At 40.3% G+C, this 12895-nt stretch overlaps 1 protein-coding gene across 1 annotated transcript; it reads right to left on the reverse strand.

Moving 5' to 3' along the window:
• Positions 1–4533: 4533 nt before the first annotated feature.
• DSPP (dentin sialophosphoprotein) lies at positions 4534–11242 on the reverse strand (the record flags this gene model as incomplete). The annotated part of the gene is made up of 5 exons (XM_082602330.1): positions 4534–4577; positions 7254–8452; positions 8935–9930; positions 10065–10151; positions 11192–11242. 4 exons carry the CDS (start codon positions 11240–11242, stop codon positions 7295–7297), a joined length of 2292 nt encoding a protein of 763 aa, XP_082458456.1. The 3' UTR covers positions 4534–4577; positions 7254–7294.
• Positions 11243–12895: the final 1653 nt, after the last annotated feature.

The following is a 12895-nucleotide window of genomic DNA, read 5'->3' on the forward strand; positions in this document are numbered from 1 at the left end:
CCCCGGCCCTGAAAAGTATTACCACCTAGCTGGCTTTGTAACTGAGTCTTCAAAAGGTCATTCCACCATTCTGTCAAGCCAGCTACTTCAGGATGGTGAGGAACATAGTAAGACAAGTGAGTTCCATGAGCATGGGACCACTGTAGCACTTCCTATGCTTTGATTTGAGTTCCTTGATCAGAAGCAATGCTGTGTGGAAAATCATGACAGTGGACAAGGTGTTCCGTAAATCCACGGATGGTGGCTTTGGCATCACCATTGCATGCAGAGAAGGCAAATCAATATCTAGAGTAAGTGTCTATTCCAGTAAGAACAAAATACTGCCCCTTCCATGATGGAAGCAGTCCAATTGATCAGCCTGCACCAGGTAGCTGGCTGTCCACCCTGGGGAATGATGCCATATGAGGGCTCAGTGTTAGAATCGGCTGCTGGCAGATTGGGCACTCAATAGTGGCCACGGCCAGGCTGGTCTTGGTGAGGGGGAGTCCATGTGGCTGAGCCCATGCATAACGTCCATCCCTGCCACCATGGCCACTTCGCTCATGAGCACACTGGGCAATGACAGGGGTCTGGGGAAAGAGGTTGACTGGTGTCCACAAAACATGACATCCTATCCTACGGATGGTTATGATCCCCCTCTGCTGACGTCACCCTTTGGTGTGCATTTACATAGGACACAAATATCTTCATGGATTTGCCCATTCAGAGAGATCTGTCAACATACTTCCTCCTCAGATCTCTGCATCACCGATTTTCCAGTCATGTTCCTTCCAAGCCCCTGATCATCCAGTCAGACCACGGCCACAGCCCATGAATCAGGATGTAGTTGCACACCTACCCTTTTCTCCTTCTAAGCAGAGTGAACAAACAGGTGCACTGCCCAAAGTCCTGCCCACTGGGAGGCTTTGTTTTCACCACTATTTTTAAGGGATATCCCAGGAAGAAGCTGTAGTGCTGAGCTGCCCACTTTGAGGTGGTGCTTGCGTATTCTGTAGAACCATCTGTAAACCAGGCCTGGGTCTCATTTTCCTCTGTCAGCTGGTCATAGGGAATGCCCCATGAGGTCATAGGTACGGGCTGGGAGAGGGAAGGCAGGGTAGCGGGAGTAGGGACCACGGACATTTGGGCCACTTCTTCATATAATTTACTTGTGCCTTCAGGGCTCAGGCCTGGTCCTGTATACACCACTTCCATTTGATGATGGAGTGTGGCTGGCTGTGCATGCCTAACTGTAGAGCTTCATGGGCCAGTTTACACCCAGGTGATCATGGGATGCTCAGGTCACATGGTAAATTGTTCAATCTCTACAAAGGCCCAGGAGCAGGCCCAGAGCTCTCTCTCAAAAGGAAGGTAGTTATCTTCAGATGATGGCAGGACCTTGCTCCATAACCCTAAAGGCCTATGCTGCAATTCACCTGTAGGGACCTGCCAAAGGCTCCAAACAGCATCCTCTCTGCCACTGCCACTTCAAACACCATTGGCTCTGGTGAACCGTATGGCCCATTTGACAGACCAGCTTACACAGCACAAATGTTCAGGGTACAGAGAGTAAGCAGCGAAAAAGAAACAAATCCCAGGAGTGATGCAAAGTCCAACAGGTGGTGATCTAGAATGGGCAATATTTAAAGAACAGGCAGGCATCTAGAAGTTCTGCCAGAATTTTGGAAGAGGACTAGCAAGATAATCAGACTTTTGGTTTTAGCAGAAACATATCTCCTGAGAAAGCAAAAATTAGCTTGGACTGAGAAAGTAAAAATCTACCCACCATTTGTGAGACTGGAAAAACAGACAGAAATAAAGCCAGCTGCAAATGTTAACAGAAAATAACCTCTCTCTCAAGGACACTGAATCTATAACGTGTCATGACAACCCCCTACGTTGAATGACTCCTGCTTTATTAATCACTGAGAAATTTTATTCTCTAAAATCATAGCTTAGCAGAGACTTTGCTTTTTAAAATTATATCCATAAAAATAAAACACCCAACTCTTGCCTGGAGCGTCGGAGGCACTTTGACAGAAAGACTCCGTCTCAATTTACAACCCCGGGGCAGAGATTCAGATACAATAGTCCACATCCATCTTAACTTTACTTTGCACTTCCCAAGGACACGGGAGCCTGGGTCTACTTCACAGTCCAAACCTGATGTTGACCCCTTCAGTCACAGCCCAGCTTTGCTTTGAGCCTCTCAAACATTGCTTCATTTAAATATCACCTCAGTTCCATCCTTTCCCCAAATCCTACAATAGTTCTATCTTTTCCTTTGCTAAGACTCCAAATTTGCTCTGGTGGGCAGTCTCCTTCCTTGCCTTGGGTCCAGAAGCCTGATTGTGTCAGACAATTTGCTCCTGGTTGCCTTAGGCTGATTGGGCTGGGACAGTTCTAATCAGCATACATGCTAGAATGAGATGAGGAAGCTATGCAGAAGCCCAGTTAGAAAGATCACAGGGGATTGTTGCTTGAGGACAAGATAAGGATCCACTTAAGGGAATCAAGATATTAGGACAAGACAAAAGGTACATGTGCTTTCGTGCCAAGCCTAAATGTTGGTTTGTTACAGCCTGAGTACCTCCTGCCTTCAGTTCAGATTTTGTTAGAACAACAAGGAAGATTCAGTGGTTTCAACGGAAGAAAGTACTAGGGAGGTAGGAGCTGGGAACCAGTTGGTTGTGACAGATCTCGGGAGCAGGCCAAAGAGCCAGTGAGGTAAGCTCAAGCACAGCAGCCCTTGACTAGGGGCTTGGACTGGAGCCTCACCCTGGACGATGTTTGGGAATTAAATTTTGCAAGTGTTTTCCTCCCACAGACACATCTTCATCTCTTTGAAAAGAAAATTCTAGGGAGGAAAAGAAAGAAGGAGTAAAGGAGGGAGGGGTATAGCTAGTAGCAAAGCCCAAAATAATGGACGTGGGAGTAAGGGAAGCAACTTATGATACAGCTGTCTGTAAATGCAGCTTTTCATGCTACAGCTGGGGCCATGCAAACTAATGGAAAACACACTGCGTCTAATGTATTGGTAACCTTTAGACCTTATACTATTTTCTGAGCTACATGTGTGCCCCATAGGAATTGACTCTTTATTTCCTTTTTTTTTTTATTTCTTACTTCTTTCTTCTTTTTTCTTTTTTAGCATATGAACCCAAGGTCCCTGTTCAGAGGGGAGAGGTTGGGAACATTCAGCTGTTGGCTTGTTTCACTCTCTAGAGGATTTGCTTGCAAGCAGCAGTGAATGGATCACTGTGAGAACACAACGATTATTTTCATCTGTGAACTGAGCTATTCTATTCTGTTCTTGTTCCTTTTAGGGAGAGGAAAATTGTTCCTAGTTATTTTGGTCTCAAGTTTTTCAGAACTTCTATTACAAACCATAAAGCAAGTTTGACTTCTGGGAAATTCTATTCCAATTAATAATTTAAAATGTATTTATATGATGAGGTATGGATTCTCTAGAGGTTATCTTTTTATAATCTATTTTAGAAAATAGATTTTGGATTTCCCTGGTGGTGCAGTGGTTAAGAATCTGCCTGCCAGTGCAGGGGACACGGGTTTGACCCCTGGTCTGGGAAGATCCCACATGCCACGGAGCAACTAAGCCGGTGCACCACAACTACTGAGCCTGTGTGCCTAGTACCTGGAGCCCGTGCTCCGCAACAAGAGAAGCCACCGCAATGAGAAACCTGCACACCACAACGAAGAGTAGCCCCCGCTTGCTGCAGCATGCAGCAACGAAGACCCAACACAGCCAAAATAAATAAATAAAAATAAACAAATAAATAAATTTTTTAAAAGTGGGAAAGAAACAGAGGTTTGTAAGGAGAAAAGTGAATGTGAAAAGTAAATGTAATGTATAGCTGATTCATTTTGTTATAAAGCAGAAACTAACACACCATTGTAAAGCAATTATACTCCAATAAAGATGTTTAAAAAAATGACAAAAGTAAGTGTAAAATGATTACTAGCAGTAACAATGTTTTATAACCCTTCTCTAAACCAATGGCTTTCACATCTTTCTCTTACTGCAACCAAGAGTATATGCATACTTAGACATATTTGTGTATGTATGTATATAGAGAGAAATAACACTGTTTCATAAGACACTACACATTATACACTAAAGATTTTTCTTTTTTATTCTTTCATTTTACAAAATGCTGATCATGTGTCACTAAACTGATATCATGACCTACTAAATGAGTGGCAACCTACAGTTTAAAAAAATACTACTCTCATGGGCAATATTAGCAGTTTCTTCATTAATCTTTAGTCCAGAAAATAACCTAAAAGCAATTTTATTTTCTAATATCAGACTTCTTGTGTTCAAAGGGTCTACCCTTGAGACGTTCTTTAGGAGTCTCTCCTTCATTTTCACCTTGAAGTTACGGACGGAGGTCAACGAAGATCTTACAGTGGAAGGTCAGGATCATAGTCTTCCTTCATGGCTTCTGACATCGGCCCTAGATTCTGAACATCTCCTCTCCCCTGCCCCAGAAATACTTTTTAAGGTGAAGTCTTTATAAGAATTGGCAGGAAATTTATCCCGCTTGACTCAGGTGACACCTGCAGAGACTCTCATTGGACTAGAAATGGAAAGTGATAAAAAAATAGGGACAGGTTAAATACCTAAGGCATTTCATAAAATAAAATACGACACAGCTTTGAAAAAAGAACGTCAATCTGTGTGTAACGAACCAATATTCAAGGTATAGTTTTAGGTTAAAAAGAATAAGTTAAGCACACTGTGTGTAGTAGACTTCCATGTGTTTTTAAAAGGGGGACATATGTGCTTATATGGTCATAGAATATTTCTGGAAATTTCCACAAGATATTAGTAATGGGAATTGCCTCTAAGGGAGAGAAATAGAGGACTGGGAGTCTGGGATGATAGAGATTTAATATTTTTGCCTACCTTCTCATAGTGTTTGAAATTTTTATTTTGTGTATATATACATACTACTTTTTCAATTAAAAAAATAACTTATTTTAGGGAATTCCCTGGCAGTCTAGTGGTTAGGATTTGGCGCTTTCACTGCCAGGGTCATGGAACTAAGATCCCACACGCTGCACAGCATGGACAAAAAAAAAAAACTAATTAAAAAAATATATTGGAGGAAGTAAGTACTCAGAAACTCATTGAGATGAAGGGAGTTTTCCTTGTGAACAGTCCTAGAAATAGATGTTTATTATAGTACCAAAATTCATTATCTCTTTCATTTACATATATTATATAATTTACAAAGAGTTTCATATCCATTGCCTGACTTACTGCTCATAACAACCTTTTGAAATAGGTAGGACAGTTACTAGAAGCCACAATTTACAAATTGGAAAAAAACAAAAGGGCTAAAGGAGTTAAAAATCTAGAGCATAGTTTAAGGAAAGAAGTTTGGAGTCATGTACATGATTATGATATAGTAGAAACTTGAAATTTTACAGTATTATGAATTACCAAGTAGTTTATAAATGGCAGTATTTTTAAAGCCTTCAGCAATATTACTTGCAATATTGATCTCTTAACTAAGAAACTCATGCATAAAGGAGGAAGGAGGCAGGAAAAAAAAAAAGCCTACTGAAACTCTTTGTGTAAAATACGCCCTATAAGAGAGCATAAATTTTCAACCAGTCAGCTAATGACTAGCTGAAAATTAACATTAAAGAAGTTGCATTCAAAACTTCACCATATAGGGCTTCCCTGGTGGCGCAGTGGTTGAGAGTCCGCCTGCTGATGCAGGGGATACGGGTTCGTGCCCCGGTCCGAGAGGATCCCACATACCACGGAGCGGCTGGGCCCGTGAGCCATGGCCGCTGAGCCTGTGCGTCCCGGAGCCTGTGCTCCGCAACGGGAGAGGCCACAACAGTGAGAGGCCCGTGTACCGCAAAAACAAAACAAAACAAAAAAACCTTCGCCATATAGAATTTTACCTTTGAATTAGAACAAATCTAAAATAATTACCTAAGTGGAAGAGAGATATTACAAATCATCACTTACTAAACCTTGAATAATACCCTAAAGGCTTATGCTTATGGTCATTATATCTCCCAGAGTCCCAGATAAGCCAAATTTACACCTCCAGTCCCTGGGTAATTATTCATAGCAGCCCTTTCATTCTCAAGGGTATCCTAATTTGGGGATAAATGATATATCCACCTTATTACATAACACACTCTAGTTTCATACACCTTTAAGATCCTCATGTTCTAGGGTTAGGGCTTCATCTCAAAACTAAGAAGTACCCTCATTCATGCAAAATCTGAAGAACCCATGTTCAGATTTTAGCAACATGTATGACTCTCAGATAAAAAAGAGTAGTTTCCAAAGCAACTGTGGGCTTTAGTAAAGAGAGTAAAATAAGAAGGAAGTCTCAGAGTCTGATTTGGAATTTTTGGTTTGTAGGGGTTTAAAGGCAAATGTGAACCAAGTTTGGCTTGGTGAGACTGAGGTGGAAGACAAATAACTGATTCCACTTGGCAGACTTCTGAACAGAGAGGTCAAAAAGTGCATCCCCTCCAAGAGCACTTCATTCAGGAGTTTGTTTATTTATTAATAGTTGGAGCATGTTCTAAGCACTGCCTCAGTTTTGTCAATAGTTCTGGGGACTTTATGCTCCATTTCCAGCACTTTGCAGGAATGTGATACTATACATGAGGTTTTGTTTAAACCAGCCTCTGAATTCTTTCCTGCTTAGCGCTCTTCAGAATTTCCATAATTTGTAATTACTCTATTCACTAATTACAAAGATTATTCCCATGGTCCAGGTAGGTTAAATGGTTGCTGTGATTTTTTTTTCATGTTGCAAGTGTATTTCTTCCTTAGAACAAGCAGATGAATTGTAGCCAAGCTGGAGATCATGGTAACAGCATCTTTTACTCAGCAGTTATCAGACCATCTATCCAGAATATATAATTACTGAAAGATTAAGGCATTAAGATGTGTTTACTTGCTACATTCTCTAAAGCACTTGGCATTTAAATTGAAGTTATTTAGTATGTGATTACTTGAGGTTTCTGTGTAAAATACTAAAGAATATTTTAATCATTCTTCTATGTTTACATGTACACTTCTAACAAAATCTTTTCAGAATATATTTAACACGTGGGTACACAGATTCTCTCTCTGAGGGTGTTCAGACCTGGTTCTGAATCTGATAATTTGACTATTTTCTTGTTGTTTCTGTAGTTGTTTACATATGTCTTCTCTTTTATTTCTCCCCTTTCTTTACTTTCTTGGAAGTCTTTATTTCCTATCAATTACTCACCAGATTGTTCACCAAGGAATCTTGTGGAGTTTTCTTTAGTTCTAATCGTCGCTGGTTGAGTGATTACTGTCACTGCCTTCACTGTCACTATCACTGTCACTACCACCTCCATTGTTGTCGCCGTTACCAGCCTTGCTCTTGCTGTCACTCTCATCACCACTGTCAGATGCACTGTCACTGCTGTTGCTGTCACTCCTGTCACTGCTGTCACTGCTCTCACTGTCACTACTGTCACTATCACTGCTGTCACTGCCACTGTCACTGCTATCACTGCTATCTGATTTGCTGTCACCAGTGTCACTGCTGTCTGACTTGCTGTCACTGTCTGATTTACTGTCACTGTCACTACTGTCACTGCTGTCTGATTTGCTGTCACCAGTGTCACTGCCGTCACTATCACTACTGTCACTGCTGTCACTGCTTTCACTACTGTCGCTGCTGTCACTGCTGTCGGAGTTGCTGCCACTACTACTGTCACTGCTGTCACTGCTTTCACTACTGTCAGTGCTGTCTGATTTGCTGTCGTTACTGTTGCTCCTGTCACTGCTACCACTACTGTCACTGCTGCCACTGCTTTCACTACTGTCGCTGCTGTCTGATTTGCTGTCACTACTGTCACTGCTGCCACTGCTATCACTGCTGTCACTACTGTCACTGCTGTCACTACTGTCACTGCTGTCACTCTCTGATTTGTCTTTGGTGCTGCCTGATTTTCCATTCTTATCACTACCATTGTTACCATTGCTATCACTACCACTGTCATTAGCATCTGATGTGTTATCACTATCATCTTCTCCTCCTTTTGAGTCACTGTCATTGCCTTTATCACTTGATTCATCAGAGTTATAAGAATCATCTCCTCGGCTACTGTGGTTGTTGTCACCTTCAGAATTGGTATCATCACTGCCATTAGACTCATCACTGCTGTTGGGATCATCTCCTTGCACGGATTCATCACCAAACTCATAACTGTCATAGCCATCACTGTCACTACGTGTTTTGCTGGGTCCAAACTTATTTTGAGGTTCTAAATTCTGGCCAGGTCCTTGCATGACGTCAACCTCTTCTTGTGTCTTGACATTTCCTTCACCCACAATCATTCCATGTTGGCCTTTACTCTCTTTATCTTCATTCATTTTCCCAGCTTCTTTGGTAATATTGTTTCTGTTGCCACTGCTGGGACTTTCCATTTCTATTCCCTATGGAAAGATGGAGAAAAGGATGATTAATTAGTGAATGTTATTCCGCAAAATTGCATTGGTTTGAGGAAGACTGACTGGGGAAAGTGGCCATAGAACAGGAGTTCAGCTTCCAGTACGTCAGAAACATCTGTCTGTGAAAACGTGCTTTATTCAGTACTTGAAAGTACTCTGGTGTTTAGATTATAGACCATCCCATTTGTGTTTTTACCCAGTAAGAGCTTTCGTAAACAGTTACGTGCTGCATTAATTATTTAGCATAAGACTTTTGAAGAATTATAACCAAATTTTCAGAGATTTCTGCTTTTTTAAATTGTTCTATAGCAAAGTCTAGTACGGACTCTAGCTTTCCCATCAAATATTCAAGTAATTTAGATGCAAAAATACATGACTATTTGTCATGATTTATTTTCATGCTACCAGCATGGAAGGAGGGGGAGAATTTAAACTGCCATTGAAAGAAACCAGCTTCACAAACTAACCTTAACTTGGTTCTTCCCAATAGCAGGTGGCTCTAATTTTTCAGTGATTCCATTTTCCACAGCTTTGCTTTCTCTGTGATTGGGTTTTTGAGTGTCCTCTATTTTTTGGCTACCATTGTCTCCTGAAATACCGTCAAAATCTTCCTCACTCTTGGAGGTGTTGTCTCCATCAATGGCATGGGTGTCTTCTTTGTCTGCAGCGTCATCATCTTCACTATTAATTGAATTTTGACCTAAGCTATTGTCATCGCCATCTTCTGTTTCATGAGGTTGACCCTCTTGCCTCTTGCTGTTGTCAGGGCCTTTTTCTCCATTCCCTGTTTCTTCACCTTCATCATCACCAGAGCCCTTGTTTTCATTTTCATCTGCTCCATTCCCACTAGGACTTCCATCAGAATTATCGAAGGCAACATCTTCTCTATTGCTATCTCCACTTTCCCCTGGTGTTACCCCTGTCTCCTCATTCCCGTTGCTCTCGCCTTCTCTCTGAGGTGTTTTTTCACTTGTATCACTTCCATTTCTACAGAAATTCCCACTTATTTCATCCTCATGGCCTGTACCATTATTGCTTCCAGCTACTTGATGTCCATCTTCTTGGACAACAGTGGCATCTTCACTCTGACTTGCATTTCCAACACCCCCATTTTTGGAATTGTTCTCAGTAATCCCATTAATATTGCTCCCATTTGCTGTTCCAGCACTGTCGATGATGCTTACTTGTCCCCTGATGCCATTTGCTGTGGTGCTATCTTCTTGATGGATCCCATTATGACCATATGTTTCTGGTTTTCCTGTGCCCCCATTCAGATCCTCAGTATTCCCCTCTTCATTTGCTAACGTGGAACGTGTAGAAGAACTTTTCTCTCCCACTTCTGCCCCCTCAGAACCATTTCTCTCTCCTTCGTAACCATCTTTGTTGTACTGTTGCCTTCCTCTTTCATTTTCATGCAGCAGGACACCACTTTCTTTGGTGGTATCGTTGGCATTTAACTCATCCTGGAAAAGAGAAACAATGCAAAATAAATTGTGGATACCATCTTAAACTAAAGCAAACTGAAAAGATGAGCATCAACTTTTTGGAAGTTAATGGAATCTAAAAACAACTTAGAAACACATTTTACATCCTATACCTGTATTGACACTTTCAATTTTGCTAGAAGATTTAAATTCACATATTTGTCAACAGCATGTCTCTCCAATGGCTTGATTTGAGGAACCTACCAAAGTGAAAATACTGGAAATTGAAAACATTCTTATTTTGTGCATGTGTGCCCACACATGCACACACACACACACACACACACACATTTTTCCCCAAGTGAAGAAAAAAAGATATAACACAAAGGTCAAAGTATGATCTAACTGGGTAGAAAAGAGAAGTGGCTTGTTATAGGGCTTATGTAGAACTTAAACTAGGCAGTATTCCCAATTTTATTGAAGTATTAACCAGATCACTTAACTGTAGAAAGGGAATAGTCTTTTATAAAAATGAAGAGAGAGACCTTTGATATTTCTGTATGATGCTTCTTACAATAGCACCAGACCCACATTAAGTATAATCCTGGCCAAAACCCCTAAGAAAATAGTAGGTCTGACCAGAGCCAGGGAGGAAGCAAAGGCAAGTACTTTGCTACTTCTCTGCCCTTCAGGAGCACAATGAAAAGAGTTGAGAGAATTCTCAACTTCAGAAATACCAAAGTATTTGGTATTATGAAAACATATCAAAATGTTAACCATAGCAGCTGGCTAATAAAATTACAAATGGTTTAATTTTCCTAATTTTTCTTTGTTGGTATTTATCTGTATATTCCAAATTTAAATTTCTGAGTGAAACATCAGTTTTCCCTTTGTTGAAAAAAAAAACGTGATTTTTTTTCCTATTTTTCTTTCTTGAAATCTTCCTAAACAATACAGGCTTTGTTGATATTAGAATGAAACTCATAGGGCATTAGCAAAGATGGACAGTCTCCATGACTTCTAAGCATTAAATGTAAATGAATCTGAATGAATTTTAAAGGAAATAATCCTTCCAACAAGACAGGAGTTTCAATTAGAAGAACGGGAGCATGAATTGGAGTGCCTATTTGGTTTTGTTGAGACCCCAAATATATCTTGTAAAGTCTTTCATGTAAATCTAAAAGTTTAGACTCAGCTGATCGACAAGGTCTCAAGAAAAAAAAAGTATATATATATATATATATGTTAGCTTAAAAGAGATAACAAAGTAAGAAGGTTTTTTTGAGGAAGGCATACTTACTGGAATGGCCCATGCTACTGTCCAAATGCAAAAATATATAATTATCTTCATTTCCTTTAGAAATATTAATCAGTGGCTGTTTTGAAGAAAAAAGAACAGCACAAAATTACTTATAAAGCAAAATATGACAACCATATAATGTATTATTTTGGTCTGTGAGCATTTGCGTTTTTCCTAGGCAAGGAGTATGGATCCAACATCAGAAGAAGCTGTCAAGACTCAGTGCTCCAGGACACACCTGGAGTGGTCACAGTGACATACAGTGCTATCATCCAGCTCAGCACTGATGGAGCTACCTAGACTTTTTCTGCCTTTGCCAATGAAGGGGTACAGCCAGGCAATTACAAAAACCATAACTATAACTTTCTCCTTCTGCTGTTCCTGATGGCAATAATGTGTCTTCTGAATAGTTTTAATCAAGGATTAACTAATTCTGCTAAGATTGTGCTTAAAAGATTGTGCTTATCATCCCCACCCCAAATTCACACACCTGGGCTGGCTAGACTGTACAGAAAAGAAATTACTAGCATGAAGATGAAAGAACATGGAGTTTGGATTCAGAGACCTGCGTTCCAATTCTATCTTTGCTACCTGATGTGTGAGCTTGAAGAATTTAAGTAGCTTTCTTAAGCATTTGATTCCTCGGTCTGGGATAATAATAATACCTGCACTTCAGGATTATCCCAATTATCTTAGCAGAAGAATTTTCTCTGAGAAACATTCTCTGACTCCATGTCAAAGGGCGTTTGGTGTCTCTCTCCTCTTTACACCCAGGAGCTTCTGCACACCTTGCTAGTAGCACTGAACAGTTTTCACTGTTTTAAAGTAGCCTGGTGGCTACTTATATGTTCCCCCACTCTACTGAGAACTCCTGAGGTCCAGGAGAGTGTCTTGGTGAATGCTGTATTCCAAACCATAGCACAGAAAAAGCTATTTTGTGAATGTTGCTGATGAATATATACTTATTACTATAAGCAACATGTAGCACTGTTCCGGGTATTTAACAGTCTCAATAAATGATAGCAATTATTATGTGGGACTTCTAAAAACATGATCCTTCAGTCCTATTAGAATCCACATTCAGAAACGACCTAATGTGCATTTTTGATACATTGGGATAGACATTGAGTTCATGAGAATCAAAATTTTAAACCGTTGTTTACTGCAAATTGGATTTCTTGATATAAGGATGCTATTACTATAGATAGGAAGGAGGAATTTTACTTCTATTTCATGTACTCTCACTGGATTTATAGATTATAATATTGTATGTCATAAGATAGCCTTGATTGAATTTAATGTTGATAGTGGAAGCATAATAAAACCACAGTGAATATCGACTGTCCTAGAAGTATTGGCATTTTCACAGGAGAGAGGACCCAGTTCCAGAGCTATTGAGAGGGGAAAAAAATGTGCTTACCCTTATAGCTGTTCAACAGAAAGCCAAGAATAGCTAGACCTCTTTCAAAAATGCTATAGATTAAAAACGAGGCTGATGTGGCCTCAGGACACTATAATGCAGAGCTCTGGGGCATAGATGTTGAGCGGCAGCTGTTTGTTAAGCAGAGGTTATACTGTACTTTGCAGCCCCAAACCTAATTATTACGTAGACTCTGCAGAAGAGCAGTCTACACTGTGATTTGGAGGAAACATGGTATCCTGGAAAGGAACTTATAGTGAGGACAGAGTTATGTGCATCCCATG

Source organism: Mesoplodon mirus (genome assembly GCF_964341445.2).
Source record: "Mesoplodon mirus genome assembly, chromosome: 2".
In the NCBI taxonomy this organism is placed as follows: Eukaryota; Metazoa; Chordata; class Mammalia; order Artiodactyla; family Ziphiidae; genus Mesoplodon; species Mesoplodon mirus.